General features: G+C 46.3%; 1 protein-coding gene across 2 annotated transcripts in view; it reads right to left on the reverse strand.

Annotated features, from left to right (window-relative positions):
• Positions 1–5,228: 5,228 nt before the first annotated feature.
• Positions 5,229–16,538, reverse strand: part of PDPN (podoplanin) — a 30,008-nt gene continuing 18,698 nt past the window's right edge. The window contains exons 2-6 of one of the 2 annotated variants that reach the window (XM_026011949.2): positions 14,376–14,530; positions 12,564–12,693; positions 8,671–8,709; positions 7,994–8,099; positions 5,229–6,983 (exon numbers count right to left, since the gene is read on the reverse strand). In XM_026011949.2, coding sequence (XP_025867734.1) covers positions 6,977–6,983; positions 7,994–8,099; positions 8,671–8,709; positions 12,564–12,693; positions 14,376–14,530 — 437 coding nt within the window. In that variant the 3' untranslated portion in view covers positions 5,229–6,976. Of the gene's footprint in view, positions 6,984–7,987; positions 8,100–8,670; positions 8,710–12,563; positions 12,694–14,375; positions 14,531–16,538 lie in introns of both variants that reach the window. The other variant, XM_026011948.2, reaches the window with a different exon arrangement.

Consider the following 16,538-nt stretch of genomic DNA (forward strand, 5'->3'; position numbering starts at 1 on the left):
ATTTCTATCGTTTTGAAAAGAAACAATAAATGTGTTTTATTAAAATATTTTCCTATAGGAAAAAAATAAAGATCAGGAGGTCATCTGAAGGAGAACAGATGGATAGGGACAAACGATCATTTCGAAGTTATCAGCCTTTTAAATCCAATGAACTTAGACCTTCTTCCATCTAGAGGAGAGATGCCAAGCAATTCCTAGTCAAATCTGGGTAATTAAATATCCAAAATATTAATTCACCTTTGCTTTTATTTTTCCCAGGGGACAAAGTCCTGGTCTCTGGGAACATGAGAATTCTTTTATTATGACCCTATTTGTCATAGCATGGTTTCTAATTAGACAATTCAGAAATATCCTAAATATCCATCTGCAAGAAAAAGTGTAAGTAAATGCTGGTCTAGTCGTGACCCAGTGTTCCACACCAGCTACAGAGATGCCCAACTCACAATGCGGGGGGGAAAGCAAGTTGCAGAGAAGGATCCGCACTTAAAAGTTGAAAACATGCACAACAATGCTATATCTTTATGGATACCTGCACATAAAATAAGAAGAGTAGTAGAAAAATATACATGTTTCCAAATGCAATGCATTCGATTCAGGAGAATGATCCATCTGGGAAAGTGAGCAGGAAGGAACTGATGCCAGGAGGACAGTAGGTGCCGGGTTTTATTTCTCGAAAAAATATTATGTAGAAAATATGAGAAGATGTTAGGGTTTGCTAGAGCGGAATGGTGGGCATGTGGGGCTTTGTTATTAATCCCTGTATTTTTCCAGATGTTTAAAATATTTCTTTTTTTAAAAAGATTTATTTTTATTTATTTATGATAGACATAGAGAGAAAGAGAGAGAGGCAGAGACACAGGAGGAGGAAGAAGCAGGCTCCATGCCGGGAGCCCAACGCGGGACCCGATCCCGGGACTCCAGGATCGCATCCTGGACCAAAGGCAGGCGCCAAACCGCTGGGCCACCCAGGGATCCCCTAAAATATTTCTTAATTTAGAAAGTAAGTTCCCTGTCTTCCACTGGCTGAGGACACCATGTGTTCAAAGTGCACTACCGTTGACCTGATGGGGAAACAATTGATTTTGGGATCGTGAGTTCAAGCCTCACATTGGGCGAAGAGACTCTTGATCTTGGGATCGCATTGGGCGGAGAGATTCCTTTAAAAAAGAAAAGAAAAGAAAAAAAAGAAGACATGTGGGCCAAACAAAGGAGGTCCAGAGAATGAATCAAGATACCTGGCCTCTGGTTATGCTTCAGGCACATGGTAACTCTGTAATTTTAGGCAACTGTTTGAACCTCAGTGTCCTCATCAGTAAAATAGGGATAATCTCTCTCACCTACTTCACAGGGAGGTAGTGAGGGCAAATGAGGCCATAATAACTGGAGCAAGAAGAAGTTGTTGGGATAATTGCTGCTAATGACTGAGCAGTTCCTGTATTTTCAAATAGGCAGTAAACATTCATTATTGTAAAGCTATTAATAACTCTATGATGTAGGTATTATTGCCTATGGGGGTTTTTTTGTCATGTAAAAAAAATAATAAGGCTCAGAGGCAGACGGTTTTCCCATGTTCTTCCCTCCAGAACCAATCCCTGCCAAAAAGGAAGGGGCAGTGACATGGGGGTGAGGGTGACCCTGGTGATCCAGCACAGGGAGTTCTGACCAACAAAGGCGATGGTGAACGGCCAGGAGAAGCAGATGCCCTGAGACACGGGAAGTCTTGCAAATGCAGAGTCAATCGGTCTGGTGGCGGCAGAAACCAAAGGTGAGAGAGGCTGCTGGGCCAGGGAGGGTGTGCCTAGGGGACGCCATGGTCCATAGGGGATTTAGGCTGGGAGTTTGTGGAAGTTATTAATCAGCAGAGGCCAGGAAGCAGCAGGAAGCAGGGTGGTGTTGGCCAGGGACGGGAGGAACATACTAGATGTTCAGTATAGAAATCCCGTTCTTTCCTTTCAAACCTGCAACACCCACCCCCCCACCCCCCCACCCCCCCCCCCGCCGTGAGTGGATGGCAACTCCACTTCCCAGTTGCTCAGGGCAAAGTCCTTTGAGTCATTTTGACTTCTCTGGGTTGTTTTTTTTTTTTTTTTCCATATCCCATGTCCAACCCATTAGGTAATTTTGTTGACTTTACTCAAATTACAGCCAGAACCAGACCACCTTATGCCGTCTCTGTTACAGCCATCTGGGCTGAGCTTGGATTATCACACGGGCTTTTCTTTAAGATTTTATTTTTAAGTAATCTCCACACCCAGTGTGGGGCTGGAACCCACAACCCTGAGACCAAGGGTTGCGCAATCCCCCGACTGAGCCAGCCAGTCACCCCATCACACTGGCTTTTCGACTGGCCGGTTCCCAACCGGAAGTGAGAGCGATTTTTAAAATTTTTTTAAATTATTATTTTTTAAAATTTTATTTTAGAGAGCGAGAGAACGAGTGAGTGCGCGTGAGAGAACACGAGTGGGAAGGGCAGAGGGAGAGGGAGAGAGAGACACTCTCAAGCAGACTGTACACTGAGCGTGGAGCCCCACATGGGGCTCAGTCCCAAGACCCTGAGATCATGACCTGAGCTGAACCAAGAGTCTGATGCTTAGCTGACTGCGTGACCCAGGTGCCCTGAGAGTGGTTTTTTTTTTTTAATGTCAGATGTTTATTTGAAGTGCACACCATTTCCCAAAGCCTTCCCAAGCGTCCCTATTTACGAGCACCCTCAACCTCTCAGGCGTTGCCTCCTACCGTTCCCCCCCGAGTCCATTCTGTTCCAGCCTCCTGAGCATCTCTGCCCTCCCCCAGCACCAGACACCCTCCTGTCTCAGGCCTCTGATGCTCCTCTCCTGGGAGGCTTTCCATCCAGATGTCGCCCTGGCTCATCCCAAGCCTCCTCAAGAACCTCGCCCTACCCGGGGGAGGTCTTCGCCACCCCCAGCTCCACGCCTCGCTCCTCCGCTTCTCCCTCCCCTCATTGTTCGCCGCTGCCTCTACCACCCCCAGTCTCCACATACTCTAGGGCTTACTTATTTGGGACACAGCCTGTGTCCCACGCTAGACTCTAAGTTCCACGTGGGCAGGAATTTTCGTTGGTTTCACTCACTGTGTGTCCCCAGGACCTGGAACAGAGCCTGAGAACACATGTTTGTTGAATGAATGAATGAATGAATGAATGATCAGATTATTCTCCTCTCTCCAGCAGCCTGGAAGGCCTTGTTGACACCATACATGCCCTTTCCAACTGGTCCTGTGCCATCCACAGCTACATCTACAGGGGGGTGCAAAAGGAGGGTTCAACTGGTCCCTTTAGCCAGAACATTCCTCCCCCTCCCGAGGTCACACGTGGACGCTCTAGGTGGTGTTAGTCGTTTGAGCACATGTTAGAGGTCTTCAGGGGCCGCGGGTGGAGGGGGCCCTCGCTTCTGGAACAGCCCCCTGTGCCTGGCATGGGACTTTACTCCTGAAAGGTCCGCATCCGTGGGACGTGGGACAGTGGAGGCAGTAGGAGAGAAGGGAGCGGGACGCACCTGGGAGAAACAAGGCCTCAGGGCTGAGGGTGGGACTGGGGATGCGGTTGGGGCCGGGAGCCCTGGACGCAGAGGCTCAGCACACGGGGCTTCGCGTCCCTGTGGGACAGGACGACCCGGGGAGCGGGAGCGATGGGGCGCAAGGCGGGGGGACCCAGGCTGGGACACACGTCCACCGGCCCCGGCAAGAACGACCGGCGGCCTTCACAGCAGCGGGGCAGCCTGCAGACTTCCACTCCGAGATTTTGAATTCATGCTGCATCGTCGCCCACTAACGGGGCTGCATCGTTCATACTCGCGGACCCTGAGGGCGCGGGGCCCAGGACACCCGCTGACCCGCACTCAACTCGGCGGGGGCGGGGGCGCCGGGAAGAGCAGCCCCCAGGGAGGCAAGTCCCCCGGAGCCCAGGGGGTGGGGAGCCCGGTCCCCGCAGGAGCCCAGCCCAGCGCGTCCGAACTGCTTCCCCCTCCTCCACTGGACTTTAATTAGTAAAAAGAAAAGTTTAATGTCCAAATGCACATTATTCCCCGCGGAAGCCTCGGCACCAGCAGCCCCACGCGCTGAGCACTAAGTAAACGCGGATGCCCACGCGGACACCCAGGCCCCCAGGCCTTGTTCTTGGTTGGGAACTTAGGGGGCCTGTGGGGCAGAAGCCCCGCTCTCAAGGGCTCTCCCTGGAGAGACAAAGCCAGGGGGCGGCCGGGCCTTGGGGCCCCACTTTCCAGGCCCAGTTAACCCGGGGGAGGGGGTAGGCGGCCGCACCTAGGCACCTCGGGGACAGTTGTTCCCTTGCACTGGCGGGCGGTGCCCTGGGGCGGGAGCAGGTGGGGGACGCGACCCCACCCCAACCGAGCTGAGGGCCCTGGTCTCTGTCCCTGGGCCACGTGGACGTGGCTAGTTTTCTGCTAGAAAAAGGTTGCTCCCTAAGCAGCTGCTGGCCGTTCCTACAAAGACACTGTAGCCCGAGGAGGTTAAAGGACTCACCTGAGGGATGACTTGTAAACAGGAGAAGGGGACTCCAGCCCCCCGCCTTTCCACTCCGCTTCTCCGGTTAGGACACAGGCACCCGGAGTTCCTGGCGTCCCGATTGAACAGAAGCGGAGTGACGGCGAGGGCGGCAGGTGCTAAGGGCTCTCCTGCTCCCAGCGTCCAGCTTTCCGGAGTGGGGGGTGCAGGGGGGGAAGACCCGGGGGGCACAGGGCTGGGGGCCCCACGGGGGCTGGGGTGCAGCAGCAGCTCAACCACCAGAAGGGGACAGGGGGACAAAGGCGCAGGGCCTGGCCACTGTCTCCAGACCCGGCAGGGAGCTGAGGGCCGAGGGCACGGAGCACTGAGATGTCCCAGGAGCAGGAGTGACAGGCTGCCAGGGACACAGGCCGCGGGGAGGGTGGCCAGCAGTGGCAGCTGTAACTGCTCCCTCGCCTGGCTCCCGTCCAGTGCCGGGAAGTCAGGAGCCACGCAAGACCTCGTTAGCCCTTGTGACCAGAGGGCAAAGAAGTCCCAAGGTGCCACCCGTCTCACCCCGTTCCTCAGCTGGGCCTTTGCCCCTCCACTTCGGCAGGTGCAGTTGCTCCTTTCCCGTGGATGTACTTCCTGTGACCACTTCTAATTCGCCCCCAATCAAGGGAAGAGGCAGATGTTTACGCAGCCGACCGTCTCATCTGGAGATGTGACCCAGATGTGATCTTTCCAATCAAAGGTCTGACTCATTGTTACACGCAATCATCTGTTTTATTTTAAAACACGTCCACACTGCATTGAACACCAACACAGATGTGACCAAGAAACCCACAGTCCTGTCCCAGCAGGCGGCGGGTCCAGTGTATGACTTGGGGCGGACGCTACGGTTCACAGTGAGAGGAGAAAAGCAAGGACACAAAAGACAAAACGGACTTTGTCCCCGACTCCAGTCCAGGAATCTGAGTGACGAAACAGAAGGCTCCAGAAGCTCACAAAGCCCTCCTAAGGCCCCTTCTCTCAATCAGCAGATACCCAAATTGGACCTTGGGTGGGGGACCAGCCCGACCGGGTTCGGGAGGCCTCGCTGTTTAAGATACCACCCCCCACGTTGCTGCGGCGGAGAGAGAAATGCGCTGTGCTTTTCCAAAGGATAGTTTACTTTGTCATACGAGTTGCAAGGGTAAGAGACCTGCACAAGCACAATCGGGACAGAGCACCTGCTCAGCGTAAAAACTTTGTGTTTGGGTAAAAGAAATCAACTGACCTACGGGAAGAAATGTACTGAGCTGAGTGGATGGTGCCCACCCCAGGTGGCAGGTGGGTCCTCTACTTTGACGACCCTTCCAATGATGACCCCATGGAGGGCGTGTGGTATGTGTCACCAAGATGGGCATTTCTTTCATTTTTTACATCAAGTCTTTGAATCCACCTGCTTTCTTAAAATTACAGGATTATTATGATGTCCTACGTCTTTCCTCTGAGGCAGAAAGTAAATGTTAGGAGCCTGGCAGGTTCTATTTCTCAGGCCAGAGGCACACGCAGGATTTCCTTCTGTGTGGGGACCACCATGGTTCTTGGTTTCTGGTACATCTGAGCCTCGGGCACCACTGGGCCCCCAGCAGTCTCGTTGGCATCAGAGCCAAGACTTCCATATTCCAGAACAAAGCAGCCAATTGGAAGGGCTTAGAGGTCATGGAAAGGAAAAAGCCTGCCCCAGGAGCTCTGGCTCCCCATGGTCTGAGGGAAGAGGAGGCGGCAGGTGGGAGCAAGCCTTTGAGTCACCAAGCCATGGCTGGAGAAGGCAATAAGCAAGCCTAGAGCCTGCCCGATGACCTTATTGCGACAAACAAATCCCTTCTCCGAACGATGGGCTTCCTGTTTATGACCTAACACAGGCGCCTTTGAAATTATTTATCTGGGCCAGGGAAAGGCAGTTGGTCATTACATAGTATACAAGTTTAGATTTTTCTATTTGATTATTCACATGAAGTTTGGCTTTAAAAAAGCAGGCCCGATTGGAATGTGTACATGTCAACAGATCGGAAATTGCAAAATGCTTCTGCTGTTTATGAACGACGCACTCAACTCAAGGGCTCCGTCGGTATAAATATTTCCAGGCTTGATTGCATTTTAACAATACGAGAGAATGGTCAGAACGGAGATGGGAGCATAATTTCTAACATCAATTGAATTATATTGTCTTAGTTACAAATCAGTTTACGTGGTTTTGCTCCATTTTCTAGGCATTGTGTCTTTTGAATCCTCTTTTGCAAAATATATATTTAAAAACATTTTCAGAAGACAAATGCCTGCCTAGGGGAGCAAGTCTTGTGAACTGTCTTTCCTTGGGTTACTTTTGGTAAGTGGAGGGATCACCATGGATTTGGTAGTGGGATCGCCAAGCATTTCCATGGGTCATCTTCTCCCACATGCTTGGGGACGGGGAAGTCGGAAACTCTCTTTTAAATGTGTTGGTAGAAGGGCACAATTCTTCAGCTCTTTAGGGCCTGTGGAAACAGAGAAAAAGGTGACTGTCACTTCTCTTACTGGCACTGTAAATAGTAATCCTGTGAGTCATGGTCCTATTGGGTCCTATTGTCCTTTTGTATAAATTTTGCCCTTCTGCAACCTGGAGCTCTTCTGCTCTCTCTCCTCATTCCTCCTGCCTCCCTGGAGGCACCGTCACGGCCACGGTCCGATTCCCAGGCATTTCCAAGCAGGTGACCCTGTGACCCTATTGTGGGCTACGTCCCTCCACCCCCGGTTGTATAGTATTTGCCCTCTCTGCCCCCATTATCTATCATCTCCCCAGCAGAAATAAGAAAAAGCTTTCCTCTGGTTATGAGTTTGAATCTTCTGAATTCTTACGGAATTTTCATAAAGAGAAAACTCCTTCTTTTCATAATAGTTGCTGCCAGGGGTTCACTACCAAGTGCGTGGGTGTGTGCAAGGCAGGAGTGGAGGGAGGGGACCCCACCACCAGAAGGATTCTCATTACATGGTGCCCTGGCTCTGCAATGGATGCTCAGCTGGAAGCTACCTACCTCCCTCTGATGACTGGAAACGGGGCAATTAGGTGTCAAGTTGAAACTTGGTGTGGGTTTTCTTTCAAGTTCAGTTAGTTGAAAAATTAGGACAAGAGGTCAAATTTGGTTAGATCCCAGTTGGAGTCAACTAAAAAGCCATCTCTGGCTCTAACTCTCTTTTTTTTTTTTTTTGGAAACTTAGAAGGGCCAAGTAGATACCAGTTCTACTGGGGGAACTTCAGGTGTAGTCCTCACAGAGGTAAGGCCCTTCTGAAAATGATTTTTTTTTTTAAAGTAAACTCTACACCCAACATAGGGCTCAAACTCACAACTCCAAGATCAAGAGTTATATGCTGCACCCACTGAGCTAGCCAGGTGCCTCTGAACATGATCTTTATTTAGAGGTTTCTATCAGCTCAAAGGTCGGAGTAGTAGCTATGACTGCTCTCATTTACCTACCACATGGGTGTAAGTTATTTACTTACGAGTACCTTCCTGACATTTTTCGAGCAACCACGATGATGATCCCACCAATGAATCCAATGGCTAGTAAGACTCCAACTATGATCCCAACCAGGGTCACTGTTGCCAGGCCATCTGAATGAGGAGGGAGAAAAAAGCATGAGCCCTGGATAAATGGTACGCCCGTGAGAAAATGTGTCACTTATTACACTACCACTGCCCCCACTGAAGATAGCAGATCATTCTCTAATTTGCTTCTCCTTGTCCAGTGGGAGTTGACTTAGAAGAGATGGAACTTTGGGCTACTCTCATCCCCTCATACGAATGGAAAGATTCCTGGGTCTCAGGATCTATTAAGCATACACTCATTCTGGGTGGCTTCGCTGTTAATTACTAGGTAGTGGTTGTGTGCTGTATTAAATTAGCCCCTCTTTTCATTCTTTGGAACAATAAATTGTGATATGACACCATTTTCCATGGCTGTCATTAAGTGACTAGACTCAATTGTGGTTTGCATATTTTCAAATACAGGCAATCTCCTTTTCTCTCTTAAAAGAGGTTTGAAACCTATTCTTAGAAGGTTCCGTATTCTGCTCTTGTTGACTACAATCCAGGAGAGCATGTAACTCATCAAAAGATTAGCTTCAAAGAGACTTTTTTTTTTTAAACTCCCATAAAAATATTTTGATAACAAAATCTAGCCTACCTTTCTCAACCGTTGTCTCGGTGTCTTCACCTACTTTCTCTGTAAAGAAAGAGACGTAATGATACAGAATTATTAGGATATAATAACTATAATTTAACAACTGGCAAAAGATGAATTTACCCTAAGTGGAAGGTAGCAAAACACAAGCAAAGAGGATAATTTCTTAAATAAATTGGATCAGGGGATTTTGAAGCAAGCTCTGACACGATCCTGTCTTCAAAACTATTATTACCGAATTTATTAATGCTTCTTCACACCTATGAGTTCATACTATTTTGGTGTACCTTACTTTTTTCTCATCTACTTTAGAGACCAGAGTCAGGGAAATTAACCCACAAAGATCTTATAGAAATGGTCAAAAAGTTTCAGAGGTTTGGGAAACAAAAGAAGCCAAGGCTATTGATTCTTGGTCCAAAGTCAAGACTATAGAAAACTCATTCTCTGTGATAAGGTTTATTTTGAAGGATTTTATTTTGAGAGCAATGTATTCTAGTTCTAGAAAATGGGGCCTACACTACCATTTGTCTTGTGATATCAATTCCCTGCCTTTTCTTTAGAAGCAAAATCCACATCTTACAGTGCAGCAATATGCCCAGCTAAGTTTTTTGTTTGTTTGTTTTGTTTTGTTTTTCATTGGACAGCTAAGTTTAATGAGAGAATATACTCTTTGTGTTTATGTCACTGTTAGGTTAGGATTTCTCTCTGCAGCCAAACCTAGTCCGATAGTTACAATGAGAATAATATCATTTATCACATTGGTGTGAGTTATTAACTTACAGTAAGTGAGCAGTAAAGTTGCTTTTTTCAGATAATTTTACATAATGCCTATTTAAAAAAAAACATGTTTGGTTTGGTTTGGTTTTTCCCATCATTCTCTTTGCATACCAACACTTTAACTCCTCTGGGTAGCACTCATTTACCTGGTTTGCAGATGGAGGAAAAGCCAAGAGGCTGTCTTTTAATTAGACAATGGAGAGAAGTCAATCAATCAGGTCCCTCCCTAGATCTGTAGTTTACAACATGTGAATACTACAGATATCCAAGGGCTTTTCAAATCAAAGGTGAAAGCATTATCTATAAAATGCTTACTTTTTCTAATGTTTGGATTTGAAAGATGTCTTTGTACCATGGCTTTCTTAAAAAAAAAAAAAGGCACCTTTACAAAAGGCTTCCTTTACAAGATGGCCCTGGGATAAAGGTTCCTGAACCCAGCTCTGCCACCATGAGCTGAAGCCATGGCTCTGGAGCATTCACATGGAGCTCAAGCTGATGGTGCTATCTCACCATTAAAAAAAAATGGTTCAGACTGGTGGATCTGAGGCCAGCCTGGAACAAAGTTATCATGGAATCTCTCCTAATAGGCCATCCCTGGCTGCCAACTACCAGTAGAGAAAGGTCAGTCATCTGTTTATCTTGTCCTAACATGATGTAACATCATGCCCTGATTCCAGACTTGTAATGCATCATTATCACCATCGATGATGTCATTGGTAGAAAAGGTATTGCCAAAAACTGTGGAAGATGTGTTACCAAATTAGAGATTATTAGTTCTATCCACCCTAGCTCTCACCCAATTACAACTGAAATGGAGTCATGAGAGTGTGTCATATGTGTGAACATCATCGTGCTTGGGTGTTTCATGGGAAAGACATCTGTTGCCCTAATAAAATCACCTCTTAAAAAAAAACTAAGTGCTTATAATTACATTTTAACTCACATGTGAAAATTTCTTGGGACACTGATGTATTATGTGGAAATGTACCATAAGTCATACTTTTGGTGACAGGGTGGGGCAGGAGACAGTATAGGAGTGTAATCATGGGTATTTTCCAGAGAATGGAGAGTTTTGTTTTAAAGGAATAGGAGCAGTGTCCCGGATGATAGGAAGACTCCTCAACTTGGAACACTCCATTTTCTGCAGCTCATTAGCTGTCAACTCATTTCACAAATGATCGATTCTTCTCCAAACTTTTGAAATGCTTTCCAATGACCAATTATGTTGATGATTCTTTCCTTGCTTGGCCCTATTTGGCTCTATCTGGTGTTTAAATGTTCACCTTTTTTTGGCATCTCAGAGTGACTTTTGGGCTTTATTTTCAAACCATTTCATAAAGCCCTCTTTCCCTCTCCTGTGGTAAAAGACACATGACATAAAATTTACTGTCCTCACCATCTTACAATAGATAGTTTGGCAGCATTGAGTACATTCAGTCTTGACATCACCATCCTCTACCCCCAGGATTCTTCCCATTTCACAAAACTGACACCCTATACTTGTTAAACCCTAACTCCCCCCCCTAGCTCCTGGCCACCACCATTGTATTCTCTGTCTCTATGAATTGGATTGCTCTAGGTACCTCATATGAGTGGAATCATGCAGTATTTTTCTTTGAGTGACTAGTTTATTCCATGTAGCATAACGTCCTCAAGTTTCATCTATATGGTAGCAGGTGTCAGAATGTGCTTCCTTTTAAGGGCTGAATAATAGTCCATTAAATGTACATACCATATTTTGTTTATTCATTCATCTGTTGATGGACATCTGAATTGCTCTCATGTTTTATGTATTGTGAGTGATGCTGCTATGGGCACTGTGTGTAAAAACATAAAGCAACTAAAAAAAATTTTTTTTAAATAGGCTCTACATCCAATGTGGGGCTTGAACTCATGACCCTGAGATCAAGAGTTGTATGCTCCACCAAATGAACCAGCCAGGCACATCAAATATAAAGCAATTTAAAAAAAATTCCTCAGAAGTGCTACAGAGTTTTTAAAACTAGAGTGGTGATTAGGTCTAGAAATGTTTATTGATAATAATAAAGAGTAACTTTCTAGGTGTTCAGCTGTGCAACTGATTTAAGGAACCATCAATTAGGCAAAGACTTTATGTTTACTTTCATTTAAAGATGGAAACACCTTTCTAGGTAAAATAATTTACATAAAGTTGCTCACTAGTAAGCATTCATTATGGTTATTGAAGGATTGGTTTTTTTCCCCCTCTCCCACCCCACTTACTACAATATAAGGCAATTTTTTAAAAGATATTTAGTCATGAGAGATACAGAGAGAGAGAGAGAGAGAGAGAGAAGCAGAGACACAGGCAGAGGGAGAAGCAGGCCCCATGCAGGAAGCCTGATATGGGACTCGATCCGGGGACCACGGGGTCATGCCCTGAGCCCAAGGCAGACGCTCAACCACTGAGCCCCCCAGGTGTCCCAAAATAAGGCAATTTTAAAATACAAATCCCAAACAACTAAATTTTTTCTTAAGAAAGCTCTAGAAATAGGAGGCTATCTCTTTCCATTGTTAAGTTGTCATGGCAATGAGTTTTCCTCATTCTCAGCGATGGTCTACACCTCACAATAACGACAAAGTCCCAATGTGGTGCTCCTTTTACACTGCTGCATGGTTGGTGCCAACTACGAATCAAAGTACAGCCCCTAATCCTGGCAAGACTGGTTTGGAATAGATTCTTGTTCCATGTGTACGGACATGAGCTCAGTGTGAGATGGTAAATAGTAGCACAGAATCTATTACAGCTCACAGGGGTTGGTTGAGGTTTCCGCTCTTGGGAGTCAATACAAAGTTCTTAGTGTAGCATCATATCAACTTATGGTCAGCAACAGGACATGAGTAGCCCACTTGTCCTTGTGGGGACATTATCACTAGTTGTCATTCAATGTGAAGAGCTGTGTTCAGCAACCCAATAATTAAAATTCAATTTAGCAACCCTATAAATTGAATTTTGAACCTCGCACATTATAAGCCTTGGTTCAGAATTTGCTCTTAGCATTCCAGTATGTGCTCTACTGATCGTTAGGTTTGTTCTTGGATATTTGGAATGTATTGATTTGCAAAAGATCAACACCTGTTGGGGCAACTGGTTTTCTTACCTCTGGAGTGACTAGTCACTACATTCAAGGTTGTGGTGCTCTGGCTCTCTTCTTTGGCATGGACTGTGCTTTCTTGAGTCGGCCCATCCTCTAAGTGTAAGTCTGTTACACTCTCTGTATTTGTTGGCACCTGTTTGAGAAGTAAATGAGGCAAAGAGAAATAAAACCCAATGTTTTAAAATATATACACAGCCTTATAACAGAAAAGGATTTAAAGTGGCATACATACATAAAATATATGATGACATACATTTAAAGTGCAAATAAGAAAACAAACAAACAGAAATGACAGACTGGGAACAGGAATACAACCAAATGTACTCCAGAAATAAACACCAAATATTTGGCATGTTGGCTTCCTAGGGTCTTAATTCTCCAAAAAATACTAGGTCACTAGACTTTAATTCTTCCTCTTTCTTGAGCTTGAATGGCATTTTTTTCCCCTCTAATATTTACTTGGCACATATTATGTTGTATCATCGATCAATGCCCTCCCTCCCCCAATTAGAGTAATAACTGGCCTTTATTGAGAGCTTACTGTGTGCTAGGCCCTTTAAAGACCTTCTCATTTACTCTGTAAACAACCTTGTAAAGTAAATCCTATTATTAGTCCTATAGCCTAAATGAGGCCTAGAGAGATTAGACAACATGCCCAAACTCACAGAGCCAACAAGCAAGAAGACTTGGAAGGGATTTTGCTGCCTCCAACGTTCATGCCAATGTAGCATTCAACACATATGCTAGTGAGCACAGGCAACAAAAGCACAATTAGGTTAAGTGGGTCGGCGTCAAACTTAAAAACTTTGTAGCAGGACACAATCAACAGAGTAAAAAGCAACCTATGGAATGGGAGAAAATATCTGCCAATTATATACCTGATAAGACTCTGAAGAACTCCTATGACTTAACAACAGAGAATTAAATAGCTTGATTCAAAAATGGGCAAAAAGGGGCAGGCACCTGGGTGGCTCAGTTGGTTAAGCATCCGATTCTCCATTTTCACCTCAGATCATGATCTCAGGGTCATGAGATCAAGCCCCATGTGGGGCTTTGCACTCAGAGTGGAGCCTGCTTAAGATTCTCTCTCTCCCTCTCTCTCTCTCTGCTCCTCCCCTCCCCACTTGCACCCGCTTGCACCTCTCTCAAAAAACAAAACAAAACAAAACCCAAAACCAAAATACAAGTAAAAATAAAAATAAGCAAAAGGACTTGCATAGACCTTTCCCCAAAGATGATATAAATGGTCAACAAGCGTATAAAAGATGCTCAGTATCCCTAATCATCAGGGAAATACAAATTAAAACCATAATGAGATTATCACCGCATACCTGTTAGGTTGGCTACTCTCAAAAGAATGGAAAATAACATATTGGCAAGAAGCTGGAGAAACTGCGGGTAGGGTTGTAAAATGGTGCAACCACTATGGAAAACAAGAAGGAGGCTCCTCAAAAAAATTAAAAATAGAGCTATCGTATGCCTCATCAATCCCAGTTCTGGGCGTATAATCCAGTTGAAAGCAAGGTCTGGAAGAGGTATTTGCACGTCCATTTTCATAGTAGCACTATTCACAATAGCCGAGGGTTGGAAGCAACCCAGATGTCCAGTGACCAATAAATGGAGACACAAAATGTGGTACAGACGTACAGTGGAATAATAATCAGCCCTAAAAAGGAAGGACATTCTCACATGTGCTACAAGATGAATAAGCCATACGGGTATAATTAATTCTAGGTGAAATAAGCCAGTCATAAAGTGTCCTTGCATACGATTGCATGCCTATGGCACCAATTCCACTCTTCCTGGAACACTCACCAGAGGGATTAAGCCAGAATCATAAGGCTCTTTGGTGGCACCGTCAGTCACCACGTTATCTTCTGCACCTGGCGTCACCACGCTGTCTTCTGTGCCTGGGGTCACCACGCTGTCTTCTATACCTGGTGTTATGTCATCTGGCCGGACTGTGCTGGCTGAAGAAGAAAGACTGGGTCAGGGCTTAAGGTAGCAATTGTGTGGGTAGACCTCACTGGCCAACTACAACCAGATTATGTATTTACCGTTTTGGGGGAGAATTTTTGAGGGGTCATCTTTCCAGTTTACCACAAACCATTCTCCTTGCTGCACCTCTGTCCCATACAATGGTGTGGTCAACTCCACAGCCAGGCAAAAAGAGCTAAAAATACAAAATGGTGGAGCCATTTGGCGGGGTGACAGTGGGATGCCTACTTCGCCTTTTCAGTATTGAACCAGGTACTTCCTGGTGCCATTTCACACAATCAGTTAGTGTATTCAGGTTAATGTGGAATATCATTCAGACCTGGAAAAATTCTATGTTACAGTCACCTGGGAAGATTTCTAAAAACAGGAATTTGTAGGCTCTATCTCTAACACGCTGAATCAGAATGCCCAGACGTGGATCCTATCTCTTAGCCATCCAGTGTGCTTTCCATTTAATTTTGAGGCGGATGTCTCCTTGAGTGATTCGAACTGTTGGCTCCGACCACAGACCTCCCAGGTAAGGTCAACCTCTTATTTTATAGTTGAGGTTAATGTCTATGAGGGAGAGTCAGTCATGCACGTAACGGTGCCGAGATACCCAACGGAAGTCCTAGCGCGTAGAGAGCGATGCTAACAAGGGACCTCAGTGTCCCTGGAGGCGGCTCTTCTGTGTTAACGTTGAATGAATGACCCTGTTGTACCAGTGAGAGAGGTTTCCCGAGGAGCAGGGGACGGGTGGAGTGGGTTAGCAGGTTGAATTCCACACGAAGGTGGAGTGGGGGAAGCAGGACAGATAACAACAGTGGCCTTTTCCTTGACCTCTGTCACAATGATCCAAATGAGTCACGACCAAGCAGGGGCATTGTCTTCATTCACCAAATAGCCCTTTTCACGAGTTAAAAATCTGACTCGTTGGCCACGGGCTCCCTCCCCATGCTCAGAGTGGCTCTGGAAACCCCGTGGCTAAATACAGTTGCCGACTAAGCAAGCGTACACATCCCAGGAGCAAGAGGGAGGCGGTGCTTGGAGACTGGGTTTTATAATTAAAGAGTAGATGCTTGTACCCAGGCGGTGCTCAAGTCAGCAATCCTGCCTTTGCCTTAAGATATATTATTTCTCCCTGTGCTTAGAGAGCCCAGCCAAAGGCACAGCTAATACATATTTGATCATAACTTCTTTGCTGATGGAGGGAGAAAGTCTCAAGAGTGAATTCGCTTGTTCCGTGAGCCTTTCCTTTGCATCTGGAGTCCTAATCCGGGGCTGTCGATCAATGGCTTTGGATGAGCCCCCGAAGCAAAGGCATTTAGTTTTTCATCTGGGGGGGGGGGGGGATGGATTTCACCAGTTAGCAGTGACTGAACACCTCGAGCAGTTTGCCTCCCCTCTGGCAGCGCGCTGGGGTGGCGGGGGGCAGTGATGCGCTGCCGCCGGGATTTAGGGCTGTGGTGTTGGGCAAATGCTGAAGGTATTTATCAAGCTCAGGGGGGAAATAGCCCTTGGCCGGCCAAGTAGACCCTACTAAACCCGCACGGCCGAAACCTCCGGCGCTTTCTTTTCTTCCTCTCCTGGTTTGACCAGTTAACAAGTCATCAGTGTTACGGATGTGTTCTGGGGGCCGCTCAGCAAAGCCCTTAGCTATGTGGCATCCTCCGAACTTTACAAGACAAAGCAAAACAGCCTTGCTTTAAAAAAAAAAAAATCAAGTACTGAATGAAGTTGGTTTGCACTCTTTCATAGAAAGTTCCGCTGGTGGAAAGTGTAACTTGATAAAAATGCCTTCTTGTCCTTGGCCCCAGAGCCAAGTACTAGGATCGCCCTGAATAGACAAAGGCTGTTTCATGAATGACACTCGTGATTAAGACGCAGCTTTTGTCTCGCTGCCCTGGCTCTCTCTCCGCTCCATGGGAAAGCTGATCTCTAACAAGGGATCTTCGACTGTCCCTCTTATTATTTGGGTTGAAGCCTTTCCCAGGTGAAGAG

The sequence above is a fragment of the Vulpes vulpes genome, chromosome 2 (genome assembly GCF_048418805.1).
Source record: "Vulpes vulpes isolate BD-2025 chromosome 2, VulVul3, whole genome shotgun sequence".
Lineage (NCBI taxonomy): Eukaryota > Metazoa > Chordata > Mammalia > Carnivora > Canidae > Vulpes > Vulpes vulpes.